The sequence below is a fragment of the Nicotiana attenuata genome, unplaced genomic scaffold (genome assembly GCF_001879085.1).
Source record: "Nicotiana attenuata strain UT unplaced genomic scaffold, NIATTr2, whole genome shotgun sequence".
NCBI classification, from domain to species: domain Eukaryota; kingdom Viridiplantae; phylum Streptophyta; class Magnoliopsida; order Solanales; family Solanaceae; genus Nicotiana; species Nicotiana attenuata.
Genome location: NW_017671208.1, coordinates 55,043 through 77,313, shown reverse-complemented (window position 1 = coordinate 77,313; position 22,271 = coordinate 55,043). Strand labels below are relative to the sequence as shown.

General features: G+C 37.4%; 1 protein-coding gene across 2 annotated transcripts; it reads left to right on the top strand.

Moving 5' to 3' along the window:
- Nucleotides 1-4,260, top strand: LOC109206695 (probable receptor-like serine/threonine-protein kinase At5g57670). 2 transcript variants are annotated; one of them, XM_019369546.1, is made up of 11 exons: nt 1-335; nt 520-844; nt 938-1,011; nt 1,122-1,240; nt 1,358-1,473; nt 1,571-2,125; nt 2,201-2,449; nt 2,533-2,693; nt 2,907-3,134; nt 3,228-3,377; nt 3,791-4,260. In XM_019369546.1, exons 2-11 carry the CDS (start codon nt 691-693, stop codon nt 4,055-4,057), a joined length of 2,073 nt encoding a protein of 690 aa, XP_019225091.1. In that variant the 5' UTR covers nt 1-335; nt 520-690; the 3' UTR covers nt 4,058-4,260. The 2 variants fall into 2 exon arrangements, with proteins under 2 accessions (XP_019225091.1, XP_019225092.1); XM_019369547.1 differs by having other exon boundaries at nt 3-335; nt 2,536-2,693.
- Nucleotides 4,261-22,271: the final 18,011 nt, after the last annotated feature.

Sequence of the window (22,271 nt, the reverse complement as noted above, 5' to 3'; positions counted from 1 at the left end):
AATATCACACAATTTTAACCTCTATTTTCATCCCTTTTTTCGCGGGAACTTTTTATTCCTTACCCTTCCCCACTTTCTTTCTTTAGTAGTAGGATTTTAGGTATCAAATTCAAAAATTATCTTCTTTTTATTTTTTTCTAGTTTTTAAAAAATATTAAAAAAGAAGAATGTCCATAAGCTGAAGTAAGCTTTATTGTCAGCAAAGCACCTACCATTGGCATGTATTTATTTGTTTTTTAGTTGATACTATTAATTTTTTGTATATGATCTTGGCGGCATTTCTTTCTTTTTCAAAGTTTTAATGGCTTGTTACGACATATGGGCTCAATCTTTAGGTAAATTCCTGTTGTCGGACTCGGATCTTTATTTAAATAATTTTTAGCAGATTCAATACGTAAGATATACTGTTATCGGTCATTCAAGGTGTTTGCTTTTATTTCTTTATTCATTCAAATTTTGGATTTTCTTATTGTACTTGTTAATGGTGTTAATTTTTTAATTTTGCTTTTGACTATTCAGATCAAAGCTTATATTCTGGACCAGTGTCTTGCTATACACTTCCTTTGTCTTGTCAGCTGGAGCATTCCCTTTTTTCTGGGTTGCTGCAATTGATATAAATTTATCAATAATTTCTCTGGTATGGTCAGCCAATAAAAAAGAAATACTGTAGTACTATTGGCCGTCAACAAGATGATTTTTGAGAAGGAAAAAGGTTCAGAAAAGAGAAATGTGCTAGTTGGAATTCGATTTGACGGCCATATTAGAGAGTTGTTGAATTGGGCTATTGTAAAAGTTGCAAATCCTGGAGATAGGGTTGTTGCTCTACATGTTTGTCGAAATGCCGGTACATTAAATTTTTACTTGTTTTAATTGAATTTGCTTTGTTTGTTAACTAAATGTTGTTGTCTTGACATTATATTGTACCTTATTTTTTCAGATTCAATTGCAAAAGATAAATCTTTGTTGGACACTTATTTGGATGATTATGATGGCTTATGTAATAAAAAGCAGGTTGCTTTTTCCTTTTTTCTTTTCTTCCTAATGATAAATTGTCTTTTTGGAAAATAAGAAAAACCACCGATTGTGATTGATGTAGGGTTGTTTTTGGTTGGGAATTTCAGGTGGATATTATTTCTCTGGTGTTAAAAGGAAGTTCAATTAGAAGAGTTTTGGTAAGAGAAGCAAAGAACCATGCTGCAGTTGCTGTAGTTGTAGGAACTAGCAAACATAGTACTCTTGGGTAAGTAAAGCTACCGGCTCGACTAATCTGAATTCGCATCCTACTAGAAGTTTTTGGTTATTCTATTTTTGATTCGTTGTGTATCGTGCTAATTAAATTTGAAAGGGACTTGTGTAGGAGCTGGACCTCAATTTCTAAATATTGCGCAAAGCGGCTTCCTATCACTACTGAGATTATGGCTGTTGACAATGGGAAGGTTTTCTTTAGAAGAAGCTCTAGTTCTCAACTCAAAGGTTTGATATTGCTTTCAGATTGCACATTTATGAGCTTATAATTTTCTTCTTTTTTGTATAAGAGAAGCTGAATTTGTTCTGTTTTCGGTGAGTATAGGTTCTTTTAGTGATCCAAAACCGAGTCTTCAATCAGAAAGAAGTTCTACTCTAAGGGATTGCCTATCTGAATTTGGTGAATCTGAGGTGCCTGAAATGGGAAGATTCAGTTATGAAGTGAGTAATACTGAGAATCCTAAAGAGGAAACTGTGAGTTCTTTAGCGGAACACAAGAAAAATTCTCTTTCACTAGGTTCAATTTCTCTTCCTACCGAAGATTTTGCTACTGATACTCCTGGTTGGCCCCTTTTACAAACCACGAGTTCATTGAATCAACCGGCTAAAATAGTAAGAAAAATGTCGGTGGTGCAATGGGTGATGACCTTGCCAAATCGATCTATGTTAGATAGTCCTAAATCCGATTGTTCTCCAAAGGAGATGCGAAATGCCTTTGGGATGGAAAAAAGCTACTTCACGGATTGTAATGAGAAGGAAAGTGCATCAGTTTGTAACCAGCTGATAAAAGATTTGCAGCTTATACTTGAGGCAAATTCATCCGGCATCAAATGGTTTAGCTATGATGTTTTAAAATCATCGACTTCCAACTTCTCCTCAGGTTGGTTTTTCTAGCTTTTATCTACACTTCATTCTCTAAATTCATTTGCTTCCTAAACATTGGAAATTTGTGCAGAGAAAATGATCGGGAAAGGAGGGCGCAACAGTGTATATAAAGCTCAACTTTCTGATGGAAAATCAGTGGCAGTAAAGATTTCCACTTCATCAGAGGAAGCGCGAAAAGATTTCAGGCAGGAAATGGACATTATGACAAGAGTTAAACACAAGAATATTGCTAATTTACTTGGAATTTGCATAGAGGATTCCCATCTGATATCTGTTTACAATTTTCTTTCACAAGGGAATTTAGAAGAAAATATACATGGTAAGCTGCAAATCAAGAATTTATTTCTGTAAAAAATAAAAACATCCAAGGTATTCTATTAATGTTTTGTCAATTTTCAAAAGCAGGAAGAAGCAAATCAGTTTTGCAATGGGAAACAAGATTCAGAATAGCCGTTGGAATTGCGGAAGCCTTAAATTACCTACACAATGAATGTCCAAGGCCTGTTATTCACAGAGATGTCAAGTCATCAAACATCCTTCTCAGTGATGATTTTGAACCTCAGGTGTGTTTGTCAAACTAACAGATAGGACAGTTATTTCATTATTGTACATTAAACAAGACCATTAATTCGTTTACGATTTAAGTGATGATTTTGAACCACAGGTCTGCTTGTCAAACCTACCTGTAATTATCTTATAATTGACTTTATTGTGTAAATATTTTGTACATCGTTAATTCATAGAACTTAAACTCGCTGGTCAATTCTCCTTTTCAGCTATCAGATTTTGGGTTAGCGATATGGGGACCCACAAAAGCATCCTACTTGACTCATAGTGATGTGGTGGGAACCTTTGGTTATCTAGCGCCGGAGTATTTTATGTATGGGAAAGTAAGTGATAAGATTGATGTCTACTCCTTTGGTGTTGTTCTGTTGGAACTATTATCAGGGAGAAAAGCTATTGGCTTTGAGACTCCAAGTGGTCAAGAAAGTTTGGTCATGTGGGTAAGCATCTGTACTTTGGCAATGTAACTTTTAGTCCAAATTACAACTTCATTGGTCTCTTCATCTAAGTTTTTCTCTAAAATTATTTTCCAGGCGAAACCCAAGTTAGAAAGTGAGGATATTAAAGCAATTCTGGATGAGAACTTGGATGTGAATATAGAAGATGATAAAGTCCAAAGAATGATTCTTGCAGCAAAACTCTGTCTTACACAAGCAGCAAGGCTACGTCCTAACATAAACCAGGTAACTAGCTAATTCATTATGGGGGCTTTTTTCTTGGGAGGATAAAGAATACAGCCTACTATACAGAATATTTTATTTACTGTTCGTGTACTGTGCGGAGTCATTCATATCCCTATCTTAGCAAATTGTCTCATATTTGCTATCGGCCCTAATGAAGCTCCAACCAGAAGTATAACTGGAAGAAATTTTAAGCCATCGTCAAAAGTAGAGGGGTAAATTAAGATCTTTTCTTGAAGTATTTTGACACATGGAATCGACCTAATTCATGTTGGGCTCCAAGGGTAAATATGAGATGATTTTGCCCCAACAAAAATATAATTGTTTCTTATAATAGAGTAAATTTGGACATTTTTCCTTTTTTTTTTCTTGAATGGAAACACTAAGATTGTAACACCATATTGTTATTTGAGTAGATCCTGAAGATGTTGAAGGGGGAGAAAGATGGAAATAAAGAAGCTAATGGTGGAAGTGGTGAGGATCATAACAATTTAGAAGAATATAATGATGATGAAGTATATCCAGATTCAAGTGCAGAGTCTCATTTAAGTCTTGCATTACTTGATGTGAATGATAATTCCACATCTTTCAGCAGCAGTACTCAGGACCAAAGCAGCCCTCTTTCTTCCGTAGATGAATACTTGAGAAAAACATGGAGCAGATCCTCAAGCTCAGAATATTAGTAGCTTTTACTACAAACTTTTTGCAAATCTGTCATTGTGTACAGTTGGAAGAAGAAAAAATGCACCCATTGTTGAGGTGATTAGATTTAATAGGAACAAGAACTTTGTGATAATAGCAAGAAAGTTGTCAACCCCACAGATCTTTTGCAATTCTGTGGATCGAACTGTTGTAATAAAGTTCATTATCTTTTTCTTTTGCTGCTTTTGAAAGTTTAATTTTGGCAGAGGTTAAGAAATCAACCAAAATTGCTCTATTTTAATCTCAATAATTAATTATGCGTGAGTCTAAATCGTTACTACCTTTTAAAGCGAGTTAACTAATAGTGAATCCATTAATGATTAAAACCAACTCCTAAATAGTACGTAGAGAGAATCTTCATTCTCCTTTTTCTTTGTGTAAACTATTCTTGCAATTCTCATTAATATATATTCTTCCTTTTGCATCAAGGATTAGAATATTGTGAGCATATATCTTAGTCAAATTCAAGCTTTTACGTAGCGCTGTCAAGTTTGGCAAGGCCAAATGATTCGCCCAAACCGTCCAAGGTCGTGCTGGTTATTGACCTGCCCAATTATTGAACTTAGTCAATTTTGACCTAACCAATCTCAGCCAACTTAAAGTTGGACTAATTTTTAGCCCAAATTGATGCATGAGTAATTAACTTTATCAAAATATCTTAGAAATAAATTTTTTTTTTTTGTTTGATATGTTATATATGACCATGACAAAAACAAAAATAAATTATTTTGTAATTACAATTAATAAGAAAACAACACATATTAATTAGAGCTTAATAAGAGTTGGGTGGGTTAGGTTATGACCCGAATTTTAGCTCATCTTGACCCAACCCATCTTAGCCCAAGTAACTTTTGGGCGGGTTATTTGACCCACCCAATTATTGATTCAGCCCATTTTGACCCGCCCAAAATCGACCAAACCCGCCCATTTGACACCCCAAATTCGAGAGTCTACCGGAAATAGCCTCTCTACTCCTCCGGAGTAGGAGTAAGGTTTGGGTACACATTACCCTCTCCAGACTCCACCCGTAGGATCTCACTGGGCTGTTGTTGTTGTTGTTGACACCCCTGCTTTTACGCAAGGTATTGGCTAGTTAGTACCAAGGGACTTGATATCTAATTCTCAAACAATCACAGCTTAATCAGGATCACTTGAGTGTACAAGGCATTAGGAGTGCACGCAGGATCGGGGAAAGAATTCGGATCAGTTGATTGTGTTCCCATAAAAAAGGTGCTAACTTATAGGAAAAGAAATCAAGTTACTATACAATTTCTTTCCTACTAGAATAATTTTCTTATATTTAACCTCATCTAAGGAATACATAACCACAAATTATAAATTTCATACCAAGATCATAATTTTAAAACCGTTTGAATTTTTCATTAGTTAATTATTAATGTCAATAACACAACAGTCCAAACAGTAACAAAATTACGAAACTTGAAAACTTGCCGTAGAGTCCTAGTGAGTCCGATCCAACCCTAATATTGAAAACTTGCCCTAAAGCCATACTCCCTCCGGTCCAAAATAAGTGATTTTTTGGCCTTTTTCTTGTGGTCCAAAATAAGTGATTTTTTCAGATTCAAGAATGAATTAATTATTTTTTTTCTCCATTGTCCTTGAAGTAAATGGTGTTGGAATATGTGTTAGGAGTGTTTATGTGAGATAGTAAAGGTTAATATAGTCAATTCCATTGCTAATTAATGCCAAAAGGTGGATTTCTTAATTTGTGTGAAAACATCCAAAAAAATTCTTTTGTTTCTCTTTCTCCATAATCAATTATGGAGAAGCATTGTGTTGATGACATAGTATTCCAGATCCTAACATGATCCCGACTTTGTCAAATTGCACAATGCTCGTTCTCTAGCCCGTCCCTCCACCACCCGCCTCCTTTTGTTTGAAGTAGAAGTATGTCCTCGTATGGAAGGCGATCTTTCAATAAAAAAGGAAAGACCAGAATTAGAAAGATTTTCTTTACAACTACTCGCGCCTCGCCATTATTTCAACTATTATCAAATGAGTGTTTGTTCGCATTATTGCAATGGTCTTGTTTGCTTGTATAGCTTTAAAGATACTCAGACTTATTTGTATAATGTCACAACAGGAGAGATAAAAGCTTTGTCGCGCTCTCTACGACTCAAGAAATTTACGTGCGACGCCGATTGGATCCTCAACTTTCTCTGGGATTTGATTCGATATCAGGAAAATACAAGTTGCTTCATATTATTGTGGGAAAAAGCAACGGTAATGGAGTAATTGAGACTAAAATTCGAACTCTTGGAATCGACTCTTCCTGGAGAAAAATCCATATGCCGTCTAATTGTTTTCTTAAGCCTAAGATATGTATTTTCCTCAACGGGGTTATTTATTCAACTGATTATTCATTGAATTGTATTTGTATCTACTACTTCAACTTCAGAACGGACAACTTTGGGAAACTTTCCCCAAAATATTGCAGTCTCATTCGCCTAAATAAAATGCAAACTGCACTACGGGGAAAATTGGTTATACATTGCTGCTTCAACCATAACGGGAGACGTGAAAATCGCAATTTGCTATACGATGACATTAACAATATTTTTATGAGATTGAAGAACTCTAATTATCCCGATTTGGAGGAGAAGGTTGCATTGATTGAAGCAGAAAGGATTGACAAGATGACGTTATCAGATGTTTTATTAGCAACAGCAAGCATTATTAGTGCACCAGTTTCTCTGGTGTTTCCCAATCCTTTTCTGTTAAGAAATGTTAGTATCTTTGTTGAGAACATTATCTCATTATCGTCTTTAGTTTGAAAAAGATTTGTTTAGTTTCTATTAATGGTATTTTATTTTATTTTATTCAGAGAGCTGTAAACTAGTATGTTTTTTGTTCTTATTCAGTTTTAGTTTCAGCCAGTTATTATTGTACATACTAGTTCTTAAACGTCGTGCGTTGCACGTTTGTGTCCTGTGCAAATAATGCTGAACGAAATGACATATGCATTACATTAAAACTAAGTGTAGTGAGTAATATAAAATTTAAGGAAAAAAGAACAAACTTGTTATAAATAGAATTATATTTATGGTGAATGTCTATATTTAGAGAGATTCTAGGGTTCATTGCTTGGTGGCTAAGTCACCCTCTCCCTATAAATAGAGGGTTCTATTCCATTGTAATTCATCCCAAATCAATAAGAATTCTCTCCCTCTACTTTTCTCTACAATACTCTTCTTCTTCTTTTATTGTTCATAACACGTTATCAGCACGAGACTCTAACCAATTGAGTAGAAGCTTTGGGATTGAGCATAATGATTGTCAATTATTCCATGAACTTCTTTCATGATTAAATTCTGGATTTAAGGTAAGTATTTTACCGTATTTTTCTCTTTTATTCTATACTTTGATTTTAAATACAAGCAAAGACAACAAAGTTTGATTATAACTCTAATGGAGTTTGTAAGAAATTATAACCACATGAAGTGGTAAAATTTCTATGCCCGCCATGATCAAATTCACGTATGATTGTGGGCAAAGAATTGAAAACCCGTCCCATTGAATTTGCTCCATTCTCATTCCCTTAAGAGAATGTGATAGCAGTATGTGATAAGTCTGAAAGAAGACAAAATTATTACTATGAATGTATCAATGGATATGGACGTGACAATAGACGAAATTATAATCGTCATCATTTGTGGTAATGAGAACAATAAGGATTCTCAAAATAATCTTTCACTCTGTGAAAAATATTTGTCATCGATTTGACATGAGATTTTGTAAAGCACATATAGATGATTATGGTCCATTCATGATGTGAATGTGACAACATCTGATTTATGAATACATATTCATTCTTCAAAGAATATGAACGTGCTAGTGGTAGTGAATATACCGCACTCACCTCTAAAAGGAGGTTTGAGATGATATAAGAAAATAATGTCATTATTATGGCATGAATGGTCATTGGTCACGTACCTATTGTACGCCAAAATATTTTGGCATTGTGATTGTTAAAAGACAACGGCAATGCAAGAAACAGATCTTGCATATAATTTTGACCATAACCGTAATGGTATAACTTTCTCTTTAAAAGAGATATTCACCATATAGGTGTTGATGAATATGTGGTACTGCAAAATTAATTGAGAACTCTGCAAGAGCCAATTATACTATTTTGGAGAAACACAATTGATTACCAATAAGGTATTGTGTTGTAGTAAGTCTCAAAGAAACTTATTCAGTTTCCAAAGTATATGCGAAAGCGGTTGATTATATTGAGACTATAAATAAAGGAAAGATTTAATATCTTCTATTACTACAACTTGTAGCGCGGTAATATGTATGTGAAAAGCTACCCGCTTTATTCTCCAATTTGTACTACACAAATAAAAGAATACCACAATAAAGTGGATGTTTATTGATATAAAACCCATATCATAATAAACTTGGAGTTTATTGATAATTGCACACGTCATGGTGTAAATCTGAAATTTATCAATATTGATAATTTATTCAGTTGGCATAACTAGTTTAGCCATATCAATTTAAGTATGACGTGCAAAAATAAAAGAGAGTTCGTATGGGTAAATATTAAAGAACTAGAAAGTTCTTTACGGATTCTCTTACGTTGCTTGTTCTCATTAATTAATAGACCAATTAAAATTGGGATTGAATCCCATTAATGCTGGAAATATCAAAGGTGAATATGGGCCCATTCACCTGCCATGTATACCACATAAGATGCATCTATGAGATGATTACATGTGCGATTATTATTAACCCGCAACCTGGCCAGTGTTTGCGAGGTAACTTGCTCACTAATTTAATTTCGAGCATAATTTCCAGATTTGCTATTCAAGAAGTTCATCTTGATAAGTTGGTTTACATCACAGTTGGTTTAGCAAAATGATTTATTAAGTGCCTCTACTTAATTGCTAAACAAGTGCTTACGAGAACAAAGTCATCTATATCAGTTTGATATAGGTTATACACGAAAGTATATTACATTCTCCCCTCACAAGTGGTTCAGGGTGAGGAACCAAATAATTCCATCTTATTATAATTGATGTGCGGTGTATATTTTGACTAACATCATAACGCACAAAGATGGGTTCTCAAAGTTGAGGAAACAAGTTAGTTTTCTAACATGAGGGGGAGACATGATAAACAGTTGAGAAAAAGTTACGTGGAATGAATTATCATTTGTACATCTAGATCTTCGAATAAAATAATATGAACTTGAAGCTCATAAAAGGATAATTCATGTGCAATTTATTGCAAAGCATGCCAGACGCATTTGCTGACCCAAAGAAAGTAACTATATTCTCATTGCAAATGCTCTTATTAAGTCCTAGAAGGACAACGTCTATGGTACGCTTAAAGCATATAGACAAATTGGTTTCAAATAAACTTCTTAATATAGAAGATGAGCAAATGATCAAAATGATCATAATAAGGAGGCAAGTGATCTAGAAGATCACATGACATAACACTTCATAAAATCTCAGGAGAGATTCAGGTACCTGAAAATATGAATAAAGAGATCTCTATGTCATGTCTTTATAAAAAATAAGGAGGTTGGAACCGATATAAAATTTTTGTCGACGACATCTATAATAGCACTAAATATATATATGAGGATCTTATGTCTGAAGAAACAATTCAAGTAGAATTTGGTTTCATATGAAGACATGTAGTTTTGAACATGTAGTTCAAACACTTGAAAGTATAAAGTCAATGGTATGTGCAATCAGTTTTCGATATCTTATATGTCTAGCATGACATGAAAACTTGATATGCATCTAAAGTCTATTATATGGCTTATATGACTTAACAATCCCTGAAGGATTTAAATTGCTTAAAGCATATAAAATTCATGGTCATGAAGTACCACTTCCTTAGTGCAATTTGTGCACAAATGTATCTTGCTATAACTATATGCATGATAATATGATAGCAAGATTTTTCACCTCTTGTGAAGATATTGAATTGACGATTCCGACAAGATCATATGAAGACAATACATCTATTAGGGATGATGATTTCAAGGTGAAACAAATTCGTTGAAATTAATATGGCTGATATTGTTTATCAAATCTCTACCAAAGATCTTTTGAAGATGGTGCACAAGATTGGAATGCAAATGCTTAAAGATGTGAATTGATGCTCTCATCAGGGGGAGTTAATACGCGTTGTACTCTTTTTCCCTTACAAGGTTTTGTCCCACTGGGTTTTCCTTGCAAGGTTTTTAACGAGGCAACCAAAAGGCGTATTGTTAGATATGTGTACTCTTTTTCCTTTTCTAGAAATTTTTTTCCCATTGGGTTTTATTTTAGTTAAATTTTTAACGAGGCATATTATCTGTTGAATAGACATTCAAGGGGGAGTGTTATAAATAGAATTATATTTATGGTGAATGTTTATATTTAGAGAGATTTTAGGGTTCATTGCTTGGTGGCTAAGTCACCCTCTCCCTATAAATAGAGGGTTCTATTCCATTGTAATTTATCCCAAATCAATAAGAATTCTCTCTCTCTACTTTTCTCTGCAATACTCTTCTTCTTCTTTTATTGTTCATAACAAAACTTAAATTGATAAGCACGTCTTTGCTGAACGACACATGAATAGATATTGTGCAAAATTAAACAACTAAATTTAGTTAGGCATGTAAAATGTACATTTTCATGCTATTAGGGGCAAACATGAAATATACTCTAATCGTATCTAATACTTCTTTATAGATAATATTCTTGAAGTACCTACTCCAGTAAAAGCAATTGCCTAATTTATATAATAAATATAAAATATTCATTTTCGCGCTTGAAAGAGCAACTATGTTCTGACAAAGAGAGTAAACACAATAACAAAGTACAACAACAACAACAATAACTTACTCAGTATTATCCCACACTGTGGTTTCTGGGGAGGGTAGTGTGTACGCAGACCTTACCCCTACCTTGTAAGGATAAAGAGGTTGTTTCCAATAGACCCTCGACTCAGGAAAGCATAAGCACCACATTAATGAAAATATAGCCAAGAAGGGACAGTACCAAAAAGTCATATAAAAGCAGATTAAAATAACAAGATAGTAAGGTGATTAACAATGAAATAAAACAACGGTTAGTCACAAAAATCTACTACCAACAGAAAGCGAGACTGCATGCCAATACTACTGTTATGAACACTCTAGACTACCTACTCTATTACCCTAATCCTCGACCTCCATACCTTCCTATCAAGGGTCATGTCCTCGGTCAGCTGAAGCTGCGCCATGTCTTGCCTAATCACCTCTCCCCACCTCTTCTTTGGCCTACCTCTACCTCTCCGTAGACCCTCCAATGTCAACCTCTCACACATCCTCACCGGGGCGTCTATGCTCCTCCTCCTCACATGACCAAACCACCTTCCTGCATCGTGTCCTCAATAGGGGCCACACCCACCTTGTCGCGAATAACCTCATTTTTGATCCTATCTAACCTGGTGTGCCTGCACATCCATCTCAACATCCTCATTTCATCTTCTGGATATGAGCGATCTTGACTGGCCAACACTCATTCCCCATACAACATCGTTGGTCTGGCCACCACTCTGTAGAACTTACCTTTAAGTTTCGGTGGCACCTTCTTGTCACAAAAAACACCGAAAGAGAGTCTCCAAAACACAATAACAAAGTGATATGATGTAAAGTCCAGTGTTATATAAGCTTGCATAAAGTGTAATGTAACAGTTCCGGTTTCTATGCGTAACTACTGACTGCTATGTTTTTCAAAATGCCATAAATTAGCTCATTCCTTATTAACCATTAACAAAGCAAAATCTTGTTTCTTTTTTCTTATTTTTAAATTTTTATGCCAAGAGAGGAGTAGTGGGAAAACATAAACATCTATATAGAATCAATCCATCAATAAAATGGGTCAATTAGCGAGAAAAAGATCAATAAAAAAGATAATTATTATAAAAAAAAAAATAGTGACGGTAAATTGCACACTCAATCCTTGCAACATGCTCTTCCCAAGAATTTGAAATTCATTTCGCAAAAGGAAAAAAAGAAAAAAAAAAGAAAAAGAAATGTCATGAAAATTCTAATAAAGCTCGTTATTTTACAAAGACCAAATTTCTCAAAAATTTATTAGCTAATCGATTAGCTTGATTATAAGAAATCATTTCTCAAAAACTCATAAGCTAGTCAATTTGCTTGATTACGAAAGCTGATACTTCTGCAATTTATTATCCGGCGAAATAACTAATAACATTTCAAAGTGATACTAAATAAAAATTAGCATAAACAAAAATATATAGTGTCATGACCAGAAATTGTCACGACCTAAATCCACGTGACCGGCACCCGGCACACTATCCGACCCGAGTGAACCAACATATATGATGCACCCAAACCATATACATGAAAACCAATTTAACTACGGAAGCTCTTTGAAAACTTTATATATTTTCAAGTTAAACCATGGAACAATTTTCCAATTCAAAATCATATATGAAGCTTCTCATAATCATAACAATGAGACTAAGTAAAATAAATAGGCTGAATACATATAGAGACACTTAAAGTTGGCACGATTTTTCATTTAGACACCTAAACTTAGAGGTGTTCCTAATGAGCACGTACATTACACGAACTTTGTTCCAATTAGACACTCTTTTGACAATTAGTGAAACTTACAAAGTATGTGCAGTACACTCGCTGCTGGTGTGGCAAATGGCGAATAAAATGATGACATATATCTTTTTGAGTTAAAAAAGAGAGGAAAAACTATGTTAAATTCTATTTAATGTGTGTTCTTGGTGTTCTTCACTATCTTCATGTGTGTTCTTGTTCCAACCAAGATTTTAATCCAAACTTTTAAGAGAAACTCCTCCAAATTTGTTATAACTTCATCTAAAGATTTCCAAAGTCGACCCCGAAGGCAACCCCAACATTAATTTCACAAACTTTCATCAAATCACTTAACCCGTTTTAAACCTTCAAGCTTTTTAAAGACCCCATTAATGGTGTTTCGATTTGAAATGAAGAACTAAGACTCATTTTAGTTTTAATTAATAGGGGGGCTGCTCCTGGAGAAGAGTGACAGCTGGAGATGGATGGGGTGAAGAAGAAGGATTCGGCGATGGGGGTTAGAGAGGAGGGTGGCGGAGGATTTGGTGGCGATGAAATTTTCAGCTATAAGACAAGTAGTATCTGTTGAAAGCTAGGTGCAGAAATACTCCAAGGCTGCAACAGTCAAATAAATGGGGCGCCATTCTTGTTGTGTGAAGCAGAAGCTAAGGAAAGGATTATGGTCACCAGAAGAAGATTAGAAATGGTGTAATTATATCACCAAATTTGGTGTTGGCTCCTGGAGTTCTGTCCCTAAGCTAGCTGGTAACTGAGAGTTTTGTAACGGAAAGATGATTGAATTTGAGAGCTTAAGCTTAAATTAATTGCTTTAATCTTCAATTGGGTATGAGTAGTGACACTGATAAAGAAGAAGAAAATGGTGAAAGTGGAGGAGGCAATGGTGGAAATGGTGGTGGACATAAAGAAAAAGAGAAGTAAATAAAAAAGACAAAAAAAGAAGAAGAAAAAATCTGTTTTTTGGGATGTTCACGCGCCTATATTGGGTGAAACTCACTCTATGTGCCAACTCAGCAAGAAATGCCTAATTGGAACAAAGTTCATGTAATGTACGTGCTCATTAGAAACACCCCTAAGTTCAGGTGTCTAATTGAAAATTCGTGACAACTTTAAGTGTCTCCATATGTATTCAGCCAAATTAATATCATGTCATGTATGTCGTTGTCGCGCCCGGGTTTCGACATTCATTGGGAACAACTCATTTCCTTTTGGGAGTTCGGTATTTGAATTTGAAGAGTCGCCACCTAACGAATTTAAGGTGCGTTAGGGCACCTAGAGCAAATAACTCATGAAACTGGTTTGCATTACCAGAGACTTGGGTAAGGGCTCGAAATAACCTTGAGGGGAAGGTGTTAGGCACCCTTGCGGTCCACAACGGTGGGTCCCAGCCGAACTCATATTATGTGAATTAGTCTTATAAACAGATAAAGCAAATTAGACAAATTATATTCAAAACAAGGGGTAAAAGGGGTCCTAGGTTTTATATCCTACAGGATCACATCTGTACAATACCCGGTAAGCCTTCCTCAACTAGAGGGGTTATATGTGGCATTAGCGCACAGGTCATATCCTTTACTACCCAATTACCCTCCCCTTGGTCATAGCCTAAAGCGTTCTAGCAACCTTAAGGTGTATCCTATGCGCGCACTACCCGTCCCTTTACTTATATAGTCCCGGAGGCATTTAAGACTTCTAGTTAGGGTGGATCTAGACTCTCCTACAGTAATTAAAAGGAGAAAACTCTAGGCGACAAACAAAACAATTAGGACTGGACCAAGGACAGAACAATAAAAAGGGCTCACATTTTACCTCCACAAATAGAGCAAGCAAATGCACGTCTCAAACAGCAATGTTTCAGATACTTTTAAAGGAGTTCTAATAACATGACATCTAGGTGAGCACAAATCAGAACATATGCAACATTGTGTTAATTGAAGCAATAAATGCCTAATCAGTTTGCCTACTGATTTTTAGGGGGCTTGCTGAATCTGGATAATTAACAAATGCACAATTTGACAGTTTGCAGGATTTTAATCGCCCTACAGGCTTGCCTAGGCGTGTATCAGAGATGTCCTATGAACATGGTATCTAATTAATCAGAAGTACAATAAACCAGTAAACAATTTGAACAAGCAGTTTGGTTCGTTAGACCCTATAGGCATGCTGTCTAGATGTGAGGGTTGATTTTAGGCAATGGAAACTAAATGCAGCAATTAGTTTTAAAACCTCGTTGGCATGAAAAGACTGATTTTAAATTACAGGAAAAGTGTCCAGAATGCAAGATTGATTTTACCCTATAAGCATGGTTTCTAAATGCTGAATATGCTGAAATCCTATTTAGCATGACTCCCAAATGCAGGAGATCGACTTGAAACTTATAGGCATGATATCTAAAAGTGCAAGATTAATTTTAAACCTATAGGATGGTATCTAGAATGCACACAAACAGACAAATAGCACAATGATATGATTTCTGATTGCAAAAGTTGATTTTGAACCCTATAGACATGATATCTAGAATGCACACAAGTGATGAACATTGCAATGTCCTATAAGCATGGCTTCTAGGATGTAAACACTGATTTTAAAACCTATAGGCATGATATCTACCCCTTCCCAACAAAAATATGTATAATAATCCCTCCCAGTTTTACTAATTTCTCCAATATCTGTTTACAAAGAAATTAATATTACAGGAATAAACAACACTATACTATAGGGAGCCTGGATAGGCCCAAAGCGAAACCTGGGGAACCAGGCCTTCAAACAGTCTCAAATGCCACATCTCATAGAGCCACAGAGGGTATCTTGGTGTGTCAAAGTTCCCAAGGGCCTCAAGGACCCAGGGCAGTGCTCACACCAAGGCCCCCTTTAAAGGTCAACAGCTTGTGCAGTATGGAATAGCCAGCCCCAGTATGTCAAAGTTCAGAGGGGTCTCATGGACTCCAAAGCAATGCTCACACTGGAGGGGCAGGACCCTAGATGTTCTAAGAATTTGAAGTGGATAGTGATTTACAAGAGTAGTTTTGAGAAAAAGCAGTTTTAGACTTTTAGGAAACTAGAAGCAAACAGAGTCATTCAATTCCTGGAACTTAGGCAAAGGTTCCAACAAACAAACAGCATTCAGAAATGGGGTTGCTTAGGTTATCTATTACTAAGTGACCAAACACAAAGACAAGGCATGCTGAGGATGAAACGATCACATACAAAGGAGCAGTGCGGGTTGAGGAGCAAAGTTGTGAAAGGTGAACATCTGGATAGGGAGAACATGCTGGTAGGGAAGTAGACAAAACACACATCTAATTTAGACATAAGTAAACATGCAAATTTGCTGAAAGTAGAAACACATAGTTCTAATTAAAAACAAAAGTAAACATGCTATTGTAGTAAACACATGTATTGGGCAGCAGTAGGCATGCTAGTGCAGTAAACACATAGATTGAACATTAGTAGACATGCTAGGAAACACATAGTTAGACATGCTATTGAACATACAGATTGAACAGAAGTAACCATGTAGATTAGACAGAAGCAGTTATCTTAGTAAACACATGGATTAAACAGAAGTAAACATGCTGGTAAACATATGGTTTTAAACAAAAGTAAACAAGCTGATAAACACATGTATTAATTGAATGACAGTAGTAGAGGCATACCAGTTGGAAATTTGCAATAAAAGAGTGAAGTAAAGAGGATCCAAGATCTAGTCTTTGGCTTCCAGCCGACTAGATAGTGCAGTAGACAAGTGACAACAGTTTGCAATAGAGAGAGAGCAGGAATTTTAAGTATTTTTTGCTTAGGTCTGGGTGTGTGTGTGTTTGAAAACAGAATCATGTCTTTTATAGGAATCGAGTAGTGTAAAGTAAATAAGTCAAGGCGGCTTAATATTGTAAATAAGTTAAGGGAAGCAATCAAATAATCACTTAAGCTTGACATGACAGAAAATCAGGGAATTATACCCATAAATAACTCGGATTGAGTTTCAAATAAGGCAAGAAGTGAGTCTAATAGCCAATTAAGGTTAGAACCCATAAATCAAGCAATCAATCACACAAACAAGGTAACCTGAGCAATTAGAGGCCATTCTGGGGGTCAAACAAGCCCTAAATAGGCAAGAGACGTTAATTAGGAATCTCAGGATTAAGGAAAGCAAGCAGAAATTCAGTAAATCATTTCAGCAAAAAATGAAACCCTAGATAACTGAGTCAGTCAGTCAATTATTCAAAACAATAACGGACAAAAATGTTGAAGCGAACAACGAACAGTCAAACAATTAAGTCTGGAACGTAGTCATTACAGAAAGATTAAACAAAAACATGAGAAAATTCAGAAAACCCTTTGCAAAAATAGACGAAGCAGAAACCCTAATTTTAAAAAATACTTAGAGTTGATTAACAGTAGGGAATTAGAAAATTCTTAAGGAAAACGGTCATGGAAACTTGAAAACACTTCAGATACACAGAGATTCGACCAACAAATAACAAGGAAACCAAAACCCTAAAGTAGCACAGTGCTAAAAATCGATTAACAACAAAGAAATAAGAGATCTTTAAAGAAAAGTCATTGACGAACTCTGAATCATTCCAGATCTACAACGATCTGGACGGATTCATGTTCAAAGATTAGGGTTTTGAGGAAAAGGGGAGGGGTAAAGAGAATCTGGCTTTGAACCAGAGATTTGAACCATAAAACATCGAGAGAGTAGCACTCACAAACGAAGGTAAACATAGGCGGACTCTTAAAGAGTCTCAAACAAGATCTGGGCTAGATCTTTTGGGATTCCTTTCATGTAATAGCAAATTCGAATAACCAGAAGAAGTAGGGACCAATGGAGGTCTGAAACAATCGTGGAACTTCATAGAACAGGTAGGAATCGAAGGGATTATGGCTAGGTTTAGGTGGCAGCGATTAGGGTTAGAGTTTGGTCTCAGAGAGAACTAGAGAAGAGAGGGTTTTAGGGCGGCCGGTGGTGCCAAATGACTAGGGTATAGGGGTCTTTTGGACTAAAAAAGGAAAGGGGAAACGGTGGCCGTTGATCTCTGTGATCAACGGCCAAGATCAAAGGGGTTTGGGGCCTGGTAGAGTTTTTATGTTTGGGCTGGGGTGGATTTGGGCCTGGTTCTAATTGGATTGGGATTTGGGAATTGAAATTGGGTTGGTTTAATAGGCTAGGTCCGAAAAAATAAAAAGGGCTATTTGTTAAATACCCATTTAATTGATAAAAACAATTTTAAAAAATAATGAACAGATTATAAAAAATGATTTTCATGCCTAGAAATAACAATCACTTAGTATTTAAAAAATAAAAAAAGCTATTTTCTGGTAAAATAATATAATAATGCATGCATGGGCTATAATTGTAAAGTTATCGCAATTATAAACCCAAAAAATGCAAATATGGCTATTTGTGAAATAATTAAAACTTAGTACGAATGCAAATGATAAAATTAAGCCACCAAATTATTATAAAACTATTTGTGATGCAATTAGTAATTGTTTATATAAATAAAAATACTGGGATAAATAATTAAAACCCTTAAAAATGCAGAAATTATGAAAAAATATTAATTGATGCTAATGCATAGTTTTTGGCGGTATATATGCATTTTGAAAAATATTATAGGGAAAAATTGGGTATGAACAGCTGCCCCTCTTTACCCGGGAAGGATGAAAGAGTTTTCGGGTAAAGAAATGATGACCAATTTTGACCAAATAGGATGTTTAAAAAATAGAGGCCGAACCCTGGTCTTTGAGCTGCCTACATATCCCTGATTTTACAGGAATCAGGCCATGTGTAGTTCTGGACCCAACGGTGACTGAAACCGATGAAATTGTTATAGGAATAGTAGTCGGTTTTAGGAAAGGTTCTTTTGCGAAGGGTAATGTCAGACGGAGTTATGGTTGTTAGTCTGGAGTGTAACGCATGTATTATAGGGCAGATAGCTGGATATCACAGAGTAAGGTGACTAATTGATGGGAATCGGTTATATTGGCAAAGTAAAAATGGTATGAGCGGAAATCGGAGCGAAGGATGCTCCTGCTCGAAGAACGGTTACCTCCTGGATTACTTGCAAAACTTAAAATACAATGCATGCGAGTATATAGATAATGCAAATTCCCTTTAGACCACGAAAGATTTTCTTTGGACGGTTGAGGATGACGTCCTTAGACCATGATGTCCTGGCCCATGATTTGTTCGGTGGGGGATTCGCAGGCCATGAAATGATGTTCTCGGGCCATGAAAATGGTGCCTCCGAACCATGAAGCCTTTGAATAATGATATGCAAATTTGAGAGATCCTCAGGCCATGGCATGGTGTCTTCTGGCTATAAGGATGATGCCTTTAGACAATGACGCCTTTAGACAAGTTGGTGATATTTCAGCCCATGAGATGCAATAATATGATGCTAAAATCAACAAGATAAGGATTAGTTTTATGAGGTTGAGGGCAGAGCTTTTCCCGAAAGAGAAGCAAATAGATAGTGCCGGAGAGAAAATGCTTAGTCTCGGCAAATAAAGGCGATGATTGGCCTTATGCAAATAGGAGGCAGAGCTTAGCCTCATGCAATATTCGGGATAGAGCTTAGTCCCATGCAGATGGAAGGCGGAGCTTAGCCTTATGCAGATATGGAGGCAGGGCTTAGCCTCATGCAGGATTCGGGACAGGGCTTAGTCCCATACAAATGGAAGGCAAAGCTTAGCCTTATGCAGATATGGAGGCAGGGCTTAGCCTCATGCAGATGGAGACAGAGCTTAGTCTCATGCAAGATTCGGGACAGGGCTTAGTCCCATGCAAATAGAAGGCAGTGCTTAGCCTTATGCAAAATGGAGGCAGGGCTTAGCCTCATGCAGGATTCAGGACAGGGCTTAGTCCCATGCAAATGGAAGGCAGCCTTATGCAGATATGGAGGCAGAGCTTAGCCTCATGCAGATAGAGACAGAGCTTAGTCTCATGCAAGATTCGGGATAGGGCTTAGTCCCATGCAAATGGAAGGCAATGCTTAGCCTTATGTAAAATGGAGGCAGGGCTTAGACTCATGCAGGATTAGAGACAGGGCTTAGTCCCATGCAAATGGAAGGCAGAGCTTAGCCTTATGCAGATATGGAGGCAGGGCTTAGCTTCATACAGATGGAGACAGAGCTTAGTCTCATGCAAGATTCGGGATAGGGCTTAGTCCCATGCGAATGGAAGGCAGAGCTTAGCCTTATGCAGATATGGAGGCAGGGCTTAGCCTCATGCAGATGGAGACAGAGCTTAGTCTCATGCAAGATTCGGGACATGGCTTAGTCCCATGCAAATGGAAGGCAGAGCAGTCAGCTTTCGGCTTCAGCACCAATTACTTCCCCACCCGCTCAGTCAGCTCGGGGTGGGGGTCAGTCAGCTAGGGGTCGCCCTAGAGGGGGAGGTCGATCAGGTAGTGGTCAGGCCCGTTTCTATGCCCTCCCAGCAAGACCAGATGCTATTGCTTCAGATACTGTGATTACAGGTATTATCTCAGTCTGACACAGAGATGCCTTTGTATTATTTGATCCCGATTCCACTTTTTCATATGTGTTATTATATTTTTCCCATTATTTGGATACGCCCCGCGAGTCTCTTGTTTCATCTGTTCATGTATCTACTCTGGTGGGTGATACTATTATTGTGGACCGTGTATATCGATCGTGTGTAGTGACTATTGGGGGTTTGGATACCCGAGTGGATCTCTTATTGCTTAGTATGGTTTACTTTGATGTGATATTGGGCATGGATTGGTTATCTCCGTGTCGTGCTATTCTGGATTGTCATGCTAAGACAGTGACGTTGGCTATGCCGGGTGTGCCACGGATTGAGTGGCGAGGTTCGACTAATTTTGTTCCCAGTAGGGTGATTTCGTTCTTGAAGGCCCAACGGATGGTTGGGAAAGGTTGTCTTTCTTATCTGGCCTTCGTGAGGAATGTTAATGCAGAGACTCCTACCATTGATTCAGTTCCAGTAGTGAGGGACTTTCCGGATGTGTTTCCTGCAGACTTGCCGGGCATGCCCCCGGACAAGGATATTGATTTTGGCATTGATCTAGTGCCGGGCACTCAGCCCATTTCTATTCCACCGTATCGTATGGCACCAGCGGAGTTGAAGGACTTGAAGGAGCAGCTTCAGGAAATCCTTGATAAGGGGTTTATTCGGCCTAGTGTTTCACCGTGGGGTGCGCCTATTCTATTCGTGAAGAAGAAGGATGGCACTATGAGGATGTGCATTGATTACAGGCAGTTCAACAAGGTTACAATTAAGAACAAGTATCCTTTGCCTCGCATTGTGATTTATTTGACCAGCTTCAGGGAGCGAGGGTATTCTACAAGATTGATCTCCGTTCAGGGTATCACCAGTTGAAGATTAGGGACTCGGACATTCTTAAGACGGCTTTCAGGACCCGATATGGTCACTACGAGTTTCTTGTGATATTTTTTGGGCTGACCAATGCCCCAACGGCGTTCATGCATTTGATGAATAGCATGTTTCGGCCTTATCTCTGCTCGTTTGTCATTGTGTTCATTGATGATATTCTGGTATAATCGCGTAGTCAGGAGGAGCACGCGGAGCATTTGAGAGTTGTGTTGTAGAGATTGAGGGAGGAGAAGCGTTATGCAAAGTTCTCCAAGTGTGAGTTTTGGCTCAGTTCAGTGGCTTTCTTGGGGCACGTGGTGTCCAGTGAGGGTATTCAGGTTGACCCGAAGAAGATAGAGGCGGTTCAGAGTTGGCCTAGACCGTCCTCAGACACAAAGATTCGCAGCTTTCTTGGATTGGCGGGTTAGTACCGCCAGTTCGTTCTGGGATTTTCATCTATAGCATCACCCTTGACCAAGTTAACTCAGAAGGGTGCTCCATTCATATGGTCGGATGAGTGTGAGGCGAGCTTTCAGAAGCTCAAGACCGCCTTGACCACAGCTCCAATGTTAGTTTTGCCATCAGCTTCAGCTTCTTATTCGGTGTATTATGATGCTTCGAGAGTTGGTATTGGGTGTGTTTTGATGCTTGAGGGTAGAGTGATTGCGTATGCTTCTCGTCAGTTGAATCCCCATGAGAAGAACTGCCCTTTCATGATTTGGAGTTGGCTGCCATTGTTCACGCATTGAAGATTTGGAGACATTATCTCTATGGTGTGTCTTGTGAGGTGTTTGCTAATCATCGTAGCCTCCAGCACTTGTTCAAGCAGAAGGATCTCAATTTGAGGCGGCGGAGATAGTTGGAGCTGCTAAAGGATTATGATATCACTATCTTGTACCATCCGGGAAAGGCCAATGTGGTGGCCGAAGCCTTGAGTAGAAAGGCGGTGAGTATGGGGAGTTTGGCGTATATTCCTGTTGGGGAGAGACCTCTTGCAATTGATGTTCAGGCCTTGGCCAATTGGTTCGTGAGGTTGGATATTTCGGAGCCCAGTCGGGTTTTAGCTTGTGTGATTTCTCGGTCTTCCTTGTTTGATCGCATCAGAGAGCGCCAGTATGATGATCCTCATTTGCTTGTCCTTAAGGACAAGGTTCAGCACGACGATGCCAGAGATGTGACTATTGGTGATGATGGGGTTTTGAGGATGCAGGGCCGGTTATGT

Bases quoted from the DNA above. Each gene is read 5' to 3' on its own strand.
- LOC109206695 (XM_019369546.1), top strand. From the start codon at position 691: ATGATTTTTGAGAAGGAAAAAGGTTCAGAAAAGAGAAATGTGCTAGTT. The intron at 1,012-1,121 runs GTTGCTTTTTCC...TGGGAATTTCAG, and splicing joins GCTTATGTAATAAAAAGCAG to GTGGATATTATTTCTCTGGT. The intron at 2,450-2,532 runs GTAAGCTGCAAA...AATTTTCAAAAG, and splicing joins TTTAGAAGAAAATATACATG to CAGGAAGAAGCAAATCAGTT.